Raw genomic sequence first — 18,766 nt, 5'->3', positions numbered from 1 at the left:
TTTATGGGTAATAAGCTTATCTATCTCTTGGCTGGGTGGTGACTTGCAATAGTCTTGTCTTGTTAATATGCTCTAGAGGTGCTGATAAAAAAGATTCTGTTTCTTATGGCTACTTCTGGAGCTCTATCTCACTTCATCCAGTATTTTCTCGCCATAATATAGAACATGTGAGCTTTTGGTTGCTGTGCAGGAAGTCGTTTATACAGTGTGCTATGCAGTCAAGTCTTAAATGTTAACAAGACTGTGGCTAGGCAATAGCAACATGGAGGCTAATATTAACATTACTGTTGGTGTCTAGAAGCCACAGAGGCAAGAGTTTAGCCAGCTAGCAGTTGGGTAATGTAATGGAGGAAATGCAAAGGCCTGTACCGTTTTTCCTCTTAGGCAGTGACTACAACTAATCTGGGCTCTCAGGCAGATGGCCAGGTTTCCACAAAGCTGACTGTTTACTTCCTGTCGTGAATGTTGTCTTCCTGAGGTCAGCAGGTTACAGCGGCAGTCAACAGGTTGCACAGCACAGATTACTGCACTGACTGCAGGACACCCAGGTTCAATAGTCAATCAGTATTAGTCTGGTAAACTGCATATATGCGCCAGAGTTGTGACGCACCATTGATCGCTGGGCCAAATGATTAGGTAACAGATTCAAATCATACTTTGACAATAGATGATTAATAGACAAAAAGCCAACATTAAGTGGAATTTTAATGAACCACAAAGTACTAAATTAATTGTTTAGGCTTTTACAATCATATTCAACCAGGCCATTGCTTAAGCTATAAGGAAAAGTCTACCTGGCATTTGACATACTACTTTAGAAATGTTTTTTTTAAGAAAGGTTTATTGTACTTTCATTGTCCAAATAAATGCTAATTAGCACATGTTAGTGTGCTAACACTCTAAACTCTAACTTCGCACATTTCTTTCAATGGGTGCTAACATGCTGATGTTGACTGTGAAGCATTAAGCCAGGTCACTGGCCTCAGGACTGTCCGACTGTCACATCCAAGCTGATACTTTTGTTTACAGCATTGGGCTCATTTATTTAAAAGCTTAGCATTTTAGCACAGTCAGTCAAGTGGGCTTTAAACCTTCAAGGCAAATGGTTTTGTCTGGGTTTTGAAATGTGTTGTTGGGTTTCCTTCATTAAACAACCACCCATTGTAATTGGTGATGAAAGTTGCTGTTGAACAGCACCCAAAAGTCAATAGAATGTCGGTTACTGTCAGTTACCGCAAATGTTTGCCTTTTTCATCCTCAGATACACATTAACCAGTGACCATTGCAACAACAACATTATAGATACATTTGTTAACCAAGCTCATGATGCAAGAGGAAAGTAAATGATATTTACTGTTGGAAATAGACAGTAATCACCAATCTGAACATGGAGAGTGGTTGTTAAGCAATTAAGTGCTTGTCTTGTTATGTAACACTATTTGTTATGTTGAGGCTTGAATTTTGAAATTGAATTGAGAGAGAGACAGAGAGAGGGGGGAGAGTCACGTGCTAACGCGCGGTTGTTTGATCCTGACCTCCTCCAGTCTGAATGCTGATGTTTCCTTGGGCAAGTTAATAAACTTGAAGTTGCCCCTGATGGCTGTGAATGGGTAGATGTGACTTGTATTGTAAAGCAATAACAGTCAATAAGACTTGAAAAAGCGCTGAATATTGTTCTATAACCACAGATAACACTATGCATTTATTTTATTGACTTTATTTTTACACTACTATTTAACTATTCGAGTGTCATACTGCTATGTAAATGTAATTTGAAATATTCTAGCAACCAGACACTTTTTGCTGTTCTTTCAACGTCTCCTTCTCCTACAACTACCATCTTACCTCTTACTACTTTCAACACACTGATGGTTCCTCTGTTTGTGTCTGTCTTCATCACTCCCTCTCCTTAATTGCCTTTCCTGTTGTAACCTTTGTCCCTTTCTCACCAACTCCCTCTCTCTCCATTTAGCCAATGAAGCATCATGGCCTAGCATCAGTAAGAGTGTGTCCGATTGGAGGACCAACAGTCCAGAACAGGTAGTGTTTATACTCTATACATTGAGAGATAATATGAGCATCATCGTCATCATACTACAATATTATATATTCTCATGAATTCTGTAATAAAAGGTGTTCAAGTAAGTCCCTTTTAAATATTCATCATTTTTACTAAAGGCCTCCTTAGCTGCCACTTTGAAGGCCAGCTGAGTAAATATGAACTTTCCAAACCCAAGAAATATCTCTGGAGAAAATTCTCCATCTTTAATGAGGCTGTTTGGTCACTCATTTTTAAATTCTCTCTCCATTTGCACTTCTGTATCTCCTTCTCCCACCAGCTTCCCTCTGGTTACGGTACCTACCCCAGTGCCACCCACCAGGCGGCAGGGCATCACTCTGCCACCAGCTCCCTGCCCCGCTCTGCCCCTGGTACACTGGGCTGGCGTCGATCAAACGTTGCCAACGCCCCGTCATCTTCCTCTTCATCATCCTCCTCCTCCTCACAGCAAATACAACATCGTATCTCTGTACCTCCTAATTCAAACCAAGGTCATTAAACGAGAGTTGTTTCGAGTTACATTGGTCTTTGACTTACTAAGAATCTATTTAGGTGAATAGTTTGCAAAAAAATGTTTTATCATGTTAATTCTATATCTTACATTTTTCCGCACACAGCCCAGCCCTCTCCACTGTCCCCACAAACAGAGCGAACAGATCCCCCTCCAGCTGTGGCCGTACGCCCCTACGTCCCGGACCATCCCTCCAGGCCCCAGTCCCCCAGGAAGGGTCCTGCCACCATGAACAGCAGCTCCATCTACAGCATGTACCTCCAGCAGCCTCAGGCTAAAAACTATGGATCCCTCAGCAATAGAACTACCGTCAAAGCAGGTAATTAAACGACAGATTAAATTAGAGGTTGGAATGTATATTTAGGCTGAGGCTAGTTTTGTAATAATTGTTAAAATCCCCTCAAGGGAAAATAAATCAATATCTGTCCCTTTCCCTTTCTCTCCACAGTCTATGGCAAACCTATCCTCCCCACGTCCTCCACATCTCCGTCCCCTGTCCCTTTCCTCCAGGGAGGAGGAGGAGTGAGAGCAGGAGGCGAGGATGTAACAGATAAGGAAGGAGGGAAACGAGGAGGAGAGAGCAGTGATGGGCAAATTATTCCTCCGCCAAGCGTAGATAACATCCCTCGTCCCCTCAGTCCCACAAAGCTCACCCCAGTTGGTAGGTACCAGAGCATGAATTAGATTCAACCAGCGCGCATGCTACCATAAATCTGCTAATTCTGCTCCTATCTGATTAGATGATTATTTGTGTAATTTTTAAAGTTAACTTGTTTCCTTTGAAAGAATAAATGGTCATGAATTGGAAAAAGTACATATGTGTGTTGTGCCAAATAAGTGATGATTTTGCATCAGATACCTAGGACCATTATTAAGTACATTGACATAAATAGATGGCATAAGAAGAAATGTATAATTGTAAACATTACAGAGTCCCACTGTTTCTGCTTCCACAGCCCACTCCCAGCTACGTTACCAGAGTGATGCTGACCTGGAGGTCCTTCGCAGACGCCTCAGCAACGCCCCACGGCCGCTGAAGAAACGCAGCTCAATCACTGAACCAGAGGGCCCACAGGGGCCAAACATCCAGAAACTTCTCTACCAGAGGTCAGTGGTACACTCCGCCATAGAGATTACATTTTTTTTATGAATTAATAAATTAATTTATAAATTTGACACTGATGCTGATTTCTCTTCTGCAGATTCAACACACTGGCGGGAGGAATGGAAGGAGGCTCAGGTAAAATGAACAGATATGATGATATGAGCTGCTTTACAGTGTTAAGATGCATTTTCTGTTTGACCTAATGGTACTGTTGAGTTAAATGATGCTTAAATTGCCTGTTTTCCAGGCAACACTTTCTATCAGCCTGAATGCCTTTTGGGTGACATGGACAACATCCATTCAGCCAATGGGAATGTAGAACCTGGTGACAAGCACATCAGTGTGGCAGCTGTGGAGGGCAAAGTCCAGAACCTGAACTCGGACTCCCGACGCTTGTCCCCTCCTTCCATTTCCATAGAAACGTCCAAAGAATCAACGGCAACATCGGAAACTACCAATAATGTCTCTCCGTCAACCCAGCCCAGCCCATTCCCTTCACCTGATAGGCCAGAGGACCAGAATAACAACAAACAGAGAGGATCTAGTCCTACAAACAACTCTGTAGGCCAGGCCTCTCCATCACCTCCTGCACCTCCTCCGCTGCCTAAGGTGGGGATAGATATTAGTTTCCTGGATGTCAAATAAACACATTAAAACTTGAGCTCCCATTAGCTACATTGTGCACCTCTCCCTTTACAGTAGTACAGCCCAATAGATTATGTTAAGTCCACCTCACTTGTTTCTCAGCATGTTTCTGTATTGGTGTATTTCCTTTATTTCCCTGAAACCCAAATATAATAAAATGAAAATAACTGTTCTCTCTAAAGGCTAATGTGCTTACTTAAGCCCTAAGTGTCTTTTGGCTATTGCTGTTCTCAACTGTCAACACATCCTTCTCCCTGCGTACTGCAGGCGAAGCGAACTAACCTGAAGAAGCCGTCCTCTGAGCGGACAGGCCACGGTCTGCGAGTCAAGTTTAACCCTCTCGCCCTGCTGCTGGATGCGTCGTTAGAGGGAGAGTTTGATCTGGTGCAGAGAATCATCTATGAGGTAAAACATATGTTTAATAATGGTTTAATACTGTTCATTTTGTAAATATTATTGTCTTCTCCGCAGAGATAAAATCAAGTCATGATTATTTGTAAAGCTCAGTAATTCAAATCGGCAGTTCCAAATCCATCTTATGCTCTTCAAGAGGATTAGACAAATTTACAAGTCCTACAGTCAAAAAAAGAGATTTGTCAATTTAAAGATAAATCTCTTCTCAGACAGTTGGAAGTGTAAAGCAACTGGAAAATGTTGATTATAAAAATAAAATTGTAAGGCTGTAATAATGGGATAATAACTGACTGCAGAAAATAACCAAAGTCCACTGAAAAGTGTCCTTTGTACCCTATGAATATTAAACTCATAAAACAACATTTGTCAGTGTAGTCCATTGACCTTGAATTTTCTTCTCTCAGGCAGCAGTAAACATTTAGTAGATTACCTTGCTAGCATTGGTTTAAGTTTGGATCCCAAAGAGAGGACCACTAGGTTCGATATCAACATAAAACAGATCATCGTATGCGCAATGAGGATTTTATGCTGAAGCTGTAAATCAGGTCAGAGTGGTTACATACACAGACAGGTATTGAACAGTACCTTGTGGAACACCAGAAGTAATTTAAGACCAACTATGACCTCTTTCTTAGGACGGACTTAAACCTTGAGAGTACTAAAGTATGGCCTTTGCGGTTTTTAAAGTGTTAAAGTGTGAAGTATTGATTAATAATTGATAGTGTTATTATGTATCTTTCCTCAATATTTGACTTTTAGGTGGAAAATCCCAGTATGCCCAATGATGAAGGCATAACTCCTCTTCATAATGCTGTCTGCGCTGGACATCACCATATTGTCAAGTTTCTGCTGGACTTCGGAGTGAACGTGAACGCAGCTGACAGTGATGGATGGTCAGTACTTTAAGTCATTTTTTAGTCCTGTAATATTAAATTTTGGCCAAAGAACACACACTGTGGCAGCGATGCGTGAGCTCATCTGAGAGGCAGCAATGACAGAGATAATTGTATTTCTAAATTAATTTTTGACTCAGCTGCTGTACAAAGTTACTTAATTGAATTACCAATGCAGTTCATGTTTAGTTAACGTCAGCCTGTTTCGTGATGACAATGGTTTTGTTTAACCTATAGGATTTGAGATATATGTGCATTGCTAGCATGTTTGAAGTCATATCTGAATGTTGTGCCTTACAGGACTCCTCTGCACTGTGCAGCTTCATGTAACAGCGTTCACCTCTGCAAGATGCTTGTGGAGTCCGGGGCGGCCATTTTCGCAACAACAATTAGTGATGTTGAAACAGCAGCGGACAAATGTGAAGAAATGGAGGAGGGCTACACACAGTGTTCTCAGTTTCTCTATGGTAAGTGAATGCTGAGAGACTGATGGTGAATCAATAGAACCACAGCGGAAAATGTACATTTAAATCACTGAAAAAGAAGAAATTAAAGAAGTTATATATATGTCTTTCTTGTGGAAACCTACTTGTGAACCTTCATTGGACACTTTTTTTTAAACATAATTTTCCAACACTGAATAGGCCTACATTGAACAATACTGTGTATGGCTTACAGGTGTACAGGAGAAGTTGGGGGTTATGAACAAAGGCTTGGTCTATGCCCTGTGGGACTACACGGCCCAGCAGGCTGATGAGCTTCCCTTCAGCGAGGGCGACGGCCCCACTGTGCTAACCCGGCGTGACGAGACGGAGACAGAGTGGTGGTGGGCGCGACTTAATGACCGGGAGGGATACATCCCCAGGAACCTGCTGGGGGTGAGGGAAAATAAAACATCACAACACACAGCACACCTGACTGTGAATGTGTGCACATAAAGAAAGAAATTAAACACTTCTTGCCTCTTTGTTAACCTACACATGTGTAATAAAAGCTACAAGTAACTATTAACTAGTTTATGTATTTAAACCAATTTTAAATCATGGGTTAAAGTAAAATCACACTAAGAGCTTCTTTAGTTCAACTTTGTTCACTTACATGTTCATCAGTATAGTTAGATAACATTAAGCATGGCAGGAATGTATATATATATATATATATATATATATATATTACTAACATTTGCTCCATTGGTTGGTTAAAAATCCATCAAACTCTTTTTAAAATGACGATCTCGTTAAAGATTATTAATGCACCTCATAGATGCATGTTTGACCAAAGTACTAAAGCCACATGTCTCATGCTAAAAGTTAGTATGTTCACCAAACCAATTAGCCAGACATGCTAATCACTGTAGCACATGTTTAAGTAGTAAAAACACTCATTTTAAATGATTCCTTTATCTTTTCTTTCACTTCCACTCTTTTAGTTATTGTAAAGCCTTAATAAAGATACAGCCTTCTAATTTCTTTAAAAGCCCAATATTGCTGTTTTTACAACACAAGGCACACCGCTATATATGGAAAAGTTCACAGCTTTGCAGGTCTTTTGTGCCTGGTTATTGTTGAAGAGCTATGATTGGACATTCCTTATTAGGGGGAGGGATACATTACATATTGTAACATATCAGATTTAGCATATGGTCAACCGGTATCAGCTAACAGAAATGCCCATATTGTCACGTATATGGTGACCGAGTGCATTAATGGATGACTAGCATGCTAACGCCACAACACGAATGCAACAACCACATATCAAAAACACAATCCATGGAAGGGTGCAACAACCAATGCTGACAATGGAACAAGCATAGTTATTGTGGTTAATTGAGCTGTCGCCTGTGAAAACTTTGTCAAGCAACCTTAAAATGTGATGTTTGTCTATTCTAGGAGTTATGGCACAGGTGCACCCAAAAAGGAAGAAAGTCCTTCTCAATAACACCTCATATAGACAAGCATCAAATCTTAAGCAGTGACAGATTTTTCCAGTGTTTCACACATGATAGGTCACATGACCCATATATCCATGACTTGACCACAGTAAATAACTCTGCTCGTTTCATTGTCAGCATGGGTTGTCGCTTATTTTTATTTTGTGGTTGTGTTTCTTCTGGTGTCTTTTGTAGTTGTGTTTTGACTTTTGTTTTACACTAACCTGCTTGTGATGTCCTGGCCACGCCCACCGTCCATTTAAGTCCCTTGTAAACACATAAAAAGTGAATTTCAAACTATTATATAATTTATAAAGTAACCAGTCTTTTAATGTTTCCCAGAAGAAATTAAGTAAAAGAAATCAGACTCTTATTGACCTTGATTTGCAAGTCAAACTTGGGCTCAAGAATGAATGAACAGATTCTGTTGTTGATCTTTATTTGGGTTTATTTCCCTTGTCCTTTAGGATTAACCCTAATCCCAAATGCCATTTAATTGTATTACTGACATGTTAATCTTATTTATTGTAGGATAAGTTTTCTATTTTGTACACAGTACATTAAAGCCGCAGGAAAAACCTACACCCTCAGCAAAGCTCAACTACATTAACGTCTTGAATAAAACTCGTCAACCATCCAGTGCTCATCCTCATCTACAGAATGTGAATTAAATAATATGATTTATCACAGGAAGCAGCCTGTACAGTCTGTCTTCATGTTGTTCAGGCACCTTGTGAACAACGTTAACATGATGTACAGTATTGACACTGCTCTCTATCTCTCTCTCTCTCTCTCTCTCTCTCTCTCTCTCTCTCTCTCTTTCTCTCTCCCTCTCTCTCTCTCTCTCTCTCTCTCTCCAGCTGTATCCAAGGATCAAACCCAGACAACGCTCGTTGGCATGAGGCCCAGATCAGGGGCCACGTGCACACTCACTGTGGGCACATGCATGCAGAGAAGAAGAGGAGCAAAAGCCGCATGAGGGCAGGCGTGTTACCCATGTAAGAAGGACTCAAGGAAGGATAGAAATAGTCAAGAAAGGAAAGAAAGAATGAAGAATATGGAGGTTCAAGTTTTTGCTGGATAGTTTTTTGGTAACGCTGGAACAAAAGAGCCATGCTCTGGTAGAGTCATGATATATTTTACCGAGTTGCTGCAGAGTTGAGGAAATTGCCTGAATCTTGTTTTTCGCTACGGTAGCTTGAAAACTTCACAGTGTTCAGCCGCATGACAGATGCTGAATAGAAAAGAAAATCACCGAAACTTTCTTATCTATTGGACGAAGCTTCAAAGTCCGCTTCAGTTCATTAAGCTCAAAACATGACACCATGAGACTGGAACTATGGCTTCACCTGACATGTGTCAAGTAATCTTGATCTGTGAATTGTACATGTTCATTTAAAAAAAACGCGACATTTGGAACTTAAAGGAATACTCATCATCTGCATAGCAAATGGACGAGATATATAGACCAATAGAAATGAACATGATGTCGGACAAATCTGTCGCACTGGGAGGTGTGATGATCTCTGAATCAGGTGAAGTGTGTGATGTGATATGTGAACGTGAGGACGGAGAGAGAAAAGTGAAAGAAGAGAACAGAGGAATGTGTGTTCAAGCAAGTTTAGCCAGGACTGTGTGGCTGTTGATCGGTTGAGCAGTTACAGTATTAGTAATGTTCGTCCAAAAATTAGCTGAGGTGCACATCAGCCCACACAAGCACCATATTTTCACAGTTAAATAAAAAAGCATGGTTAAAAAAGTCTGAACTGATATCAGAAGATTTTTTTGGTTCTGATTTTACGAAACTGATGTAAAAGGCATCTGTCAACCATTACTGATGTCTCAACCTTTCAGTATTTGCATCTGTCTCATCGCTGGTGCATGCTGACACATCAACATCTGCTCAACTGCAAAACGGTTGTTGCTGGAAAAACAGAAGAAAGGAAGGAAAAGAGAATGTGTAGAGAATGTGTTTGTGTAGCTCTGAAACCAATATATGTAAATAATAAACAGATTTAAAGGTGAGAGACCACGATGAGGAACTGAATAGAGAACACCTGCTAGCCTTCACACATTTACACACAAACATCCAGACTAGAGCTTCATTCACGTGGCTCCTCATGCTGGTAGAAAACTGGTACCAGGCTTTAGAACTAACAATCACATTAATCAGTCATCGACCAACAAACTGTATTTGTTAGTCAAATGTTAAAATACCACATAAAGCTCCAGTTTTTATTTTGACAACTTTGAACACAGAGTGTAGAAGGTTGAAAGCAAATGTACAGGCTAAATACCAACACTTTGAAATGGGGCTACATTAGCTCAGAGTGAATGAAGAATGTTAAGTTTGAAAACCACGAGTTTTTCTTAAATTTTGTTTCATTTTTTTTGTTTTTACATTTAAATACTTCAGTAGTTGTATTATGTACTCAGCTTTTGTTTGACTGTTTTATTTCGAGCAAAACAATGTTTTCTATTATTATTATTTTTATTATTATTATTATTATTATTATTATTATTGGGACACACTTCTGTCGTTTCTTTCTCAGAGCTGGCGCCTCTCTCTGCTGCCACCCAGTGTACAGCAACGTTGTGACACAAAAAAAAGGAATAATTTCCTCTAACACATGCTGTGTAAAATATGAAACAACATATTTGAGTGCTGTCTGATGTGAGAAAGGTTCATTGTTGTGAGGAGTGTGTACCATTACTTTGTCTATATGCTAGCAATAACTCTACAGCTATTGTACATTCATAATAAAGAAATTATAATCCCCACAGAGAACAAAAGCTTTGACTGTGACTGATTTACTCAGAGTTCACATGTTTGTGGTTATTAGAACTTTGTAAAGTGAGAGAAGAGCATCAGAGAATCTGGTTTGCATTTAAAACAGTTTGATGATATATAAGATGATGTAACTACATGACAGGTTATATCATGCGTTTACTATACCATATAGTATAGACGAAGTTTCAGAGAAAAACAATAGTTATCCATTGAAGGTACCCCCCCCCCCCCCCCCCCCATACACACACGCACAGACACACATATACAAGTCATGGTAATAAACTGTGGACTTTAGAAGGGAATTAACCCATTCAAGTTTCCATACAAACAGCAGGCTCCTGACAGGTAGGTGCATCCCTGTTCTAATTCACAATATGACTATGCTCTATAGTTTGTCCAGTATTTTTCTCTTAAAGTTAAAACATGCTGAATCTGTTACAAACTAATTTGAAACTCAAACATCTGTCAAGTCGACGCAAATAACAAATAATACCTGGGGACCTATAACATTTACAATGAAAGCAGAGGATAGACAAGGAAGTGGGCTGTACACGGGTGTCAAGATATTTTGTCTTTTTATCTGTTGTACTTATCACGAGTAGAACTGGTAGTAGTAGTAGTAAAATAACCATTTTAATTTTATAATATTATAATATTATTATTATTATTACTAGCAGTAGTAGTAGTGGTAGTTGGGGTAGTAAAACCGTCATTATTATGATTGTTATATAGTTAAAATGTTTATTAGTAGTAGTATTTACATTGAATCTACAGTCATTAAATACAACTTTTAATATAACTATATATCAGAATATACCATTAGTACACTGTAGAATACTCTTGCAGACACAACAAAATACACATGTGTATATGTATATATTAATTTGGCTGGAAACTGAACCTACGTGCAGTACTTGAGTGAATGGACATTGCACTAGTACAGTTATTTATTCCCACTAACACAACATTCAGGATGTTGAGAAATCCCGTAGCACGTTTATTTTGAAAGTACAAACCGGAAGTAAGTTTTTCGCCAGCTGCTAAATGTCACATGCTACATATGCAGAATCATCTGACTGTGTAATGATGCTCACAGTTTATGATCTGACGGTCAGAGGCTCGTCTTCGCCGAATGTAAGTTTATTTATCAGCCACATCCAGTTACCTGATGAGTGACGTAGATGACGATGTGTGCGTCATTACACAGGTTCGATATATCTCACATTGTGCTGCACGTCACCTTATGTGATCATCAGTTTACACTGGTTGTTGTTGTGCGAGCAGCGCGTAGATGATTATTTATACAAAGTTACTCACAACAACAACTAAGAGTTAGAGAATGAAAGAAATACCACAAGCGCAGTGAGATTTAATTTGAACTACAGCCTCACAATGAAATATATTGTGACCAGCTGCAGTTTGAATATGATCTGTTGTAGCCACTGATCCCAGCAACCAGTCATGGACACATCGCTCTTTATTACTGGGTCTCCCTGCAGTATGTGAAGGCAGTATCTGCCTTGAAGGGTGCATATGATAATAATAATAAACTTTATTGTAAAGCACTTTTCAGCAAACAGTTACAACGTGCTTTACAAGGTACAAATTAAATATCTAATGCAAACAATAGGAAATAACCTAAAGCAATTTGAAAATCACAAATACAATAAGAAAAAGTGTTACAGGTAAGAAGAAAGGAAAAATAACATTTGAAGAAGTAAGAGAAAGCACACCCATAAAAATGTCTTTACCAGATATTTAAGTGTTTAAAACAGGACGGGGCGTTTGCCCTGACAGAGAAGGCCCGGTCGCCTCTGCTCCTCAGCCAGGACTGGGGAATAGCGTGCGGCCCCTCACTGAGGACCTCAGGCTCTGACCGGGCATTGAGGTGTCAAAAGATCTCAAATGTACTGAGGTGCAAGTCCCCAAAGTCTGCAATCAAATCTTAGACTCAATTCTAAGATTTCATGGAAGCCAGGGAAGAGAAACAAAGTGGAGGGCAAGGGACATCGCTGAGAACTGTAATACCAATTGATATTAGATGCATTTATAAACCTCTCGGTCCTGTAAACCACAGACCAGGCTGGCTGCAGGTCAAATAAAAGGCCTTAATTGTATTATACTGTCTCACATTGAGATGGGATATATCAAAGGTCCCAAACAAATGTCTCTACTCTACTAGGATGAAGAAAATAATTAATACGCGTGTTGACAGATTTTAAAACTTGGGACAACGGAGATCAAGGCGTTGGAGTCATAACGGACATACCTGTGTTTGCTGAGAACAAAAACATTTTCATTTTTGTTGTGTGTTTCCAACACAAGTTTGGTCGTAAATTTAATTTCAAGTGGAAATAGAAAGATCTTAGCTGCGACACCCTGCAGCCTGACTATGATACAACATCCTACCTCCTGTCACAGTCACATTGATTTTCAACATGTCCAACATGTTGTTTGCCCTTCAGTGACTGCAGCTACATCATGGCGGAGCATTTCCACCTGAACACACCACTGCTGGAGAGCGTCAGCATGTCCAGACGGGCGGGAACCCCTGTCTTTTTAAAGATGGAGAATTCACAGCCCTCTGGCTCCTTCAAGATCCGAGGCATCGGACACCTCTGTCAGCAGGTAGGAGCCCCGAACCCCTGCTGGAGCCTATAAGAGCCTTTTCTCCCAAAGACCTTTCAGAATCAAGGGACAACCCCGCTGGACTGTGGCAGAGAGTTTAACTAATTAGTTAATTAATTATTTATATATGTGTGTATTATTAATATATAAAGACTTGAGTTCCCCTGTTTTAATATTGTTGCTCTCCTCTGCAGCTCGGCACAAAGTCCAAAGGAGTGGTCTGTTCTTCAGGTGACACCTCATGTTGAAATACATAATACACTGCTAGAAAGGAACTAATTGGTCGACTTTACTATACCAAAACACTGTGGGCTTTATTCTAGGTGGTAATGCAGGTATGGCCGCTGCATACGTAGCAAGAAAAATGGGTGTACCAGCCACCATCGTGGTTCCCTCCTCTTCCCCTCCGACGGTCATTCAGAAACTAAAGGACCAGGGGGCTGCAGTCCAGATTGTAGGGAAGGTAAAGTGTGACATACATGTCAGTGATCTCTTTGTTGCACAGAAGCTAGATCACTGGAAAATGTTTCGTTGTAGGTTTGGGATGACGCCAACGCAGAAGCTCTCAGACTGACAGAAACTGAAGGACTCACTTATGTTCCTCCGTTCGATCACCCCCTGCTGTGGTAGAAACACTCATCACAACCATAACCCTAACCCAAACTTTAAGACACTTATACTCGGATAACGTGTGTACGGCTCTCTCTGTGGTCACCGCCAGGCAGGGCCACGCCAGCGTGATCTCAGAGGTTGCGGCCTCACTGGGCCCCAGTGGGAAGCCTGGAGCCGTGGTGTTGTCTGTGGGCGGAGGAGGGCTCCTGTGTGGAGTCGTCCAGGGCCTGAAGGACGTCGGCTGGACGGAGGTGCCGATCGTCGCAATGGAGACAGTGGGCGCAGACTGTTTCAACGCCGCTGTTAAGGCAGGGAGGAGGGTCACTTTGGATGACATCACCAGGTGAGAAGCTGAAAGAGTTTGTTAGTTTTTGTGAAGTGATGAAATACATCCTCATCCTTGTCTCCGGCTCTGTGTGTCCTCTCCCAGCGAGGCCAAATGTCTCGGAGCAAAGACGGTGTGCGAGCAGGCCTTTAAGTACAGTCAGTGCAAGGAGCTGAAGATCATCTCGGAGCTGGTGACAGACCAGCAGGCCCTGCACGCCGTGGAAACCTTCCTGGGTGAGTGTGTGTTTTCAAACATCCAGAAGGACTTGTGAACAATGTAGCCAATCCCTGTTGACATTGGGAAAAAGGCGGGGTTTAACCCTGGACAGTTCTCTAGTAAATGCATGGCCAAAATACAGAGTCAAACAAGCATTCATACTCACACCTACAGTCAATTTAGAGTCTCGAATCAATGTCCTCCCCAATCTCTTTTGGGAGGTACCCAGGGAAAAACCCACTCAGACACTGAGAGAACATTCAAACTTATTTTTACACAAAAAGACCCCGAACTGGGATCCGAACCGAGAACCATTTTGCTCAAGCCTCCACTGTACCATCATTCTAGTACATTTGCACTAGAATTATTTTTTTTACTACTATATTATCCCTCCTATCCCACCTGTAGTGTATTCATATTTATATATTTATCTTGCTCATAGTGTATTCATCATTCTTATATCATACCTTACCTCTTAATACTGTTCGTATTCCATTTATATTTCTAACTGTACTTCCTATTTATTTACATATTCCACTATGCACAATACTCTGCACTTTTTTTGCACTTCTGGTTAGATGCTAAACTGCATTTCGTTGTATATGTACTTGTACTGTGCAATGACAATAAAGTTGAATCTAATCTAATCTAATCTAATTCCGATTCTAAGAACACTGCTTTTTATCTTTGTAACAGCCTTAAGCCTTTATAATGAAGTTATCTTTGATTTGCCTTTGTTTTACTCTACGTGTGTTTGCGGTGTGTGTGTTGACAGATGAGGAGCGTGTGCTGGTGGAGATGGCGTGTGGAGCAGCACTAGCAGCAGTCTACAGTGGACTTCTACACAGGTTACAGGATGAAGGTAACTACACTGAATGTGGTGCTGCTTTTTTTTTCTTTCTGGTTCCTATGGGGCTGAAAGAATTGGCCACAAATGGAGCGATGCTTGCGAGCTAGTACAGACGGTCAAATCAATGTTAGGGTCAGGGTTATTTTCCTGGTGGTTCAAGCCCGTCCACCTTCCCAGCATCCACCTGGAGGCTCTGACAGCGGGTTTAAGATATTTGCTCATCTCCCCCCACTTTATCAATGTAATTGTATCTGGGGAAGTGATTAGGCCATTAACTCAACGCCAAGCTTTATCTATGTTCTGCTGCTGCGATAAACATGAGTTGTCTGACTGAAATTATAAAGATACACATTTTCATACCAGGCAATAATATTGACTATTATCTTGATACAACTATTTTTCATGAGCGGAGAATGATAAACAGTAAAACATGTTACAAATCTGATGTCGATCAATTATGTGTTAAACCGTCTCACAATATGGAAAGCATTATGTTGAACTTTGTTCTTTCAAGATGATTATTGATATAGTTTTATTAACCATCCCTATTTTCATATGATTATGCTTGTGTATATATGTTGGTCTCACCTTTAAGCCATGTTGGTGTCTCACAGTTAGAAGATGTACTTAAATTGTTTTACTTTGTGGAACAAGATTACATCTTTTTAAAAACTCGGTGTGTGCACATACTGTTGTAACATATGTAGATGACGGCAGAGGCTGATCCTTGACCTTTGTCGTTAGGTCGCCTTCCGACCCCCCTGGGCCCCCTGCTGGTGATCGTGTGTGGCGGCAGCAGCGTGGACATGGAGCAACTGACCAACCTCAGAAACAAACTACAGACCTAAGCTGCTGAATGCTACAGCTGAAACATCATTAGAAGCAAAGGTCCTGTTTGTAATATTGGTCAGTTTTTGTCTTATAGTCCCTTTAACATTAAAGTGTCAGATCTTACAACAAAAAAATTCAGATTGACAGTCAAATTCTGCACTTATACATTTTTGGATTAGTCATTGCATCTAAAAAATTTTAAACACGAACTCACCTAATCATCATTATTCAATTACAGGTTATGGCCACATGATGGCGCCATAGTCCACTCTTCAGAAATGCACAGAACATACACAGTCTTAAGTCGATACAGAAAAGCTTAAAGGGAAAGTTCACAGAAAAATTAAAATTCACTCATTATCGACTCACCACTATGCCAATGGAGGGTCGAGTGAAGTGTTCACAGGCCACCAAACCCTTCTGGAGTCTCAGGTGTAAACGGTGTTTACACACGAGCAGTATGGAGGCATGTTATGTTTATTCTCTGTTGCTTTTATTACGTCCGAAGAAGAGGTGGCCATGGTTGAAGCACTGTTTACCCCTGAGACTCCAGAAGTGTTATGTGGACTCAAACACTTCACTCAACCCTCCATCAGCATAGTGAGAAGATAATAAGTAGATTTAATTTTTTTCTCTGTACTATCCCGTTAATGGGGGAAACAATTGTTTTATAAGATATTTTGATTGATGTAACTTAATCATTAATTCCTTCTACGTCCCTGCAGCGCTGACATTCTCAGACTATCTGCTCTTCTATTTCATACTAGTTGATATTTGTGCATTTGATTATTTCTGCGGTCTTTTCTCAAGGCAGTAATTCAAACTGATGTAGTACATTTGAAATGAAACAACAGATTTGTAGTATCAGATTGTGACATTTTTACTTGCACGTTAAATTTAAACTCCTGGTCAAGTTGTGTTATGTGTGGGAGCCTCTGTATTACTATGGCAACAGCTCAGCTCCTCACTGTTCAGCCTGCATCAGGGGAGAGTTGTTGTACATTTTATTATAAATGATAATCAGTGTAGTGACCTGTAGCCAATCAAAAGGAGCCACCTCGGTTGCTGATTGATTGTTTAGATGCGTTCAAAGTGTACAACAAAGGCAATTAGTTACTTACAATCGAAAGGGCTTAAAAAACAAACAAATCTAACCTTCATTTCACAGCCATTACAGCACAGTCAAAAACTGTTAGCTTCTTACCAGCAACACCAGTATCAATTTACCTCCCAGATTATGTTAACCCCTTTTCAGCATTGACAGCAGCACTACTCCCCCAAGTGGTGGGAGGTTCCACAAAACAGTAAGAAAAATGGCTCTTACAATCAGTAATGGACACAATGGACTGTCATTCGAAACACAAGAACCCATAATGACAAAGTGGCTTTAAAAATGATTGCAAATTGATTAAAATCTCAAATGTATTTGAAGGTCAGGGACCATCAGTGACTTGTCATTGTGTTAATGCTGGAAGTTGAACCATCGTCACATTCCCGGGTGCCGTGCAGGTTTTCATGAAGAGCAGTTGGACTGGTGGAGGAGAAAAGAGGCAGAAACCAATTGGTGAAACAAGTCAAACGTTTATAGCTTGAGTCCATGGAGCAGCAGAATCATCTATAAGAACTTGATACTCCCTTTTACAGTTTTTCTCCATTGCTTTGGGTCATTTCACGAAACAGAAATGACATTCTCAAAACAACACGTGCAAACCTCCAAACCACTGGGCACTGGTTCACAACAGATTGGAATATCTCATTCCTTTAATCAAATTGCAATTGTATTAGCACATCCTTGCAATGACAAGTACAATTTCCAACAGCTTGCACAAATTTCAAATGATTTAGAACACCTTTGCAAACGGATAGGTACAATTGCCTTCAGTTAGCCCAATTACCAATTGAATATATATTGCTGGTGAAAACTGACTGTCGCTTCTCAGTCATATGGTTGTTCTCTGCAGAACATGTTGGCATAATTTCATTGTTTACATCATCACCTGCACAATAGTTCACTCTACTGTCAAAATCGTACAGGCACATAATACCATGAAAAACATCATGGTATATACTGTAATAAGGATAACTTGGATCATTGGCTTAATTTTCAGGTGCAACTAGAACTTTAGTAATCAAGGTTGAGTTTCACACATCTGATCACCAATCACACAGTAAGTTTACAGTTTTTCTCAATTGCTTTGGCTCATTTCACGAAACAGAAATGACATTCTCAGAGCTCTAAGTGCAATTGGCAAAATAGCCCATATGGTTCAGCACAACTACATAGATCACCTTCAAAAGGTCATATCTCACTATGCCAAATTTTAGTTTTGATGTGCTTATTGTTTGACAGTATATTGTGCTGTACACATTTTCTGTTACTGTAAGCACGATGTATGGCAATTACTGTAACAATTTCCATGGCAGTATGAGTTCAATAAACATATTTTATGTGAAACCTTGAATACATCTTTTTTCTGTTTGATACACATAATATTCTGGAAGGAAAACATCTACTGTAACCATTCAGTGACCATTCAAGGACTGAGCCAAGATTGAAATGTGCACATGAGGGATATTTCTATGGTCCACTGCCATACTGACCAAACATCTAAACATTTTGACCTGTAGTGTTTGAACAATACCAAAGGGACTTTTCATTTTGGGGGCACTGACTATTTGTATGAGAAAAGGATTTAGTTTTGACTGATGACTTGTCTGTTTTGGGAGAGATATGACCTTTTAAAGGTGTGCTATGGAGTTTTGCTGAACCATCTATGTTATTTTGAGAGATGAGCCACAGCAATCGAGAAGGAAATTTTCATTTTGGGGGCACTGACTATTTATATGAGAAAATGATTTGGTTTTGAAACTTGAGTTAACTGTTTTGGGTGAGATATGACCTTTTGAAGGTGATCTATGTAGTTGTGCTGAACCATATGGGCTATTTTGCCAT

General features: G+C 40.2%; 2 protein-coding genes across 5 annotated transcripts in view; both read left to right on the top strand.

Annotated features, from left to right (window-relative positions):
- Nucleotides 1-8,645, top strand: part of LOC128450387 (apoptosis-stimulating of p53 protein 1) — a 44,287-nt gene extending 35,642 nt beyond the window's left edge. For all 4 annotated transcript variants that reach the window (XM_053433797.1, XM_053433798.1, XM_053433796.1 and 1 more), the window contains 12 exons: nucleotides 1,973-2,040; nucleotides 2,340-2,550; nucleotides 2,677-2,889; nucleotides 3,019-3,231; nucleotides 3,527-3,677; nucleotides 3,773-3,810; nucleotides 3,923-4,284; nucleotides 4,588-4,725; nucleotides 5,494-5,627; nucleotides 5,928-6,094; nucleotides 6,306-6,505; nucleotides 8,418-8,645. In XM_053433797.1, the coding sequence (XP_053289772.1) occupies nucleotides 1,973-2,040; nucleotides 2,340-2,550; nucleotides 2,677-2,889; nucleotides 3,019-3,231; nucleotides 3,527-3,677; nucleotides 3,773-3,810; nucleotides 3,923-4,284; nucleotides 4,588-4,725; nucleotides 5,494-5,627; nucleotides 5,928-6,094; nucleotides 6,306-6,505; nucleotides 8,418-8,459 (1,937 nt within the window). In that variant the 3' untranslated portion in view covers nucleotides 8,460-8,645. The remainder of the gene's footprint in view (nucleotides 1-1,972; nucleotides 2,041-2,339; nucleotides 2,551-2,676; nucleotides 2,890-3,018; nucleotides 3,232-3,526; nucleotides 3,678-3,772; nucleotides 3,811-3,922; nucleotides 4,285-4,587; nucleotides 4,726-5,493; nucleotides 5,628-5,927; nucleotides 6,095-6,305; nucleotides 6,506-8,417) is intronic.
- A 2,719-nt stretch (nucleotides 8,646-11,364) lies between these two features.
- sdsl (serine dehydratase-like) lies at nucleotides 11,365-15,845 on the top strand. The gene is made up of 9 exons (XM_053434872.1): nucleotides 11,365-11,482; nucleotides 12,814-12,976; nucleotides 13,171-13,207; nucleotides 13,300-13,439; nucleotides 13,514-13,602; nucleotides 13,698-13,931; nucleotides 14,019-14,149; nucleotides 14,908-14,994; nucleotides 15,727-15,845. The coding sequence occupies exons 2-9, from the start codon at nucleotides 12,830-12,832 to the stop codon at nucleotides 15,828-15,830; spliced, it is 969 nt and encodes a 322-aa protein (XP_053290847.1). The 5' UTR covers nucleotides 11,365-11,482; nucleotides 12,814-12,829; the 3' UTR covers nucleotides 15,831-15,845.
- Nucleotides 15,846-18,766: the final 2,921 nt, after the last annotated feature.

The sequence above is a fragment of the Pleuronectes platessa genome, chromosome 11 (genome assembly GCF_947347685.1).
Source record: "Pleuronectes platessa chromosome 11, fPlePla1.1, whole genome shotgun sequence".
NCBI classification, from domain to species: Eukaryota; Metazoa; Chordata; class Actinopteri; order Pleuronectiformes; family Pleuronectidae; genus Pleuronectes; species Pleuronectes platessa.
Note: the sequence above shows the minus strand (reverse complement) of the source record. Positions and strands in the feature narration are given on the sequence as shown.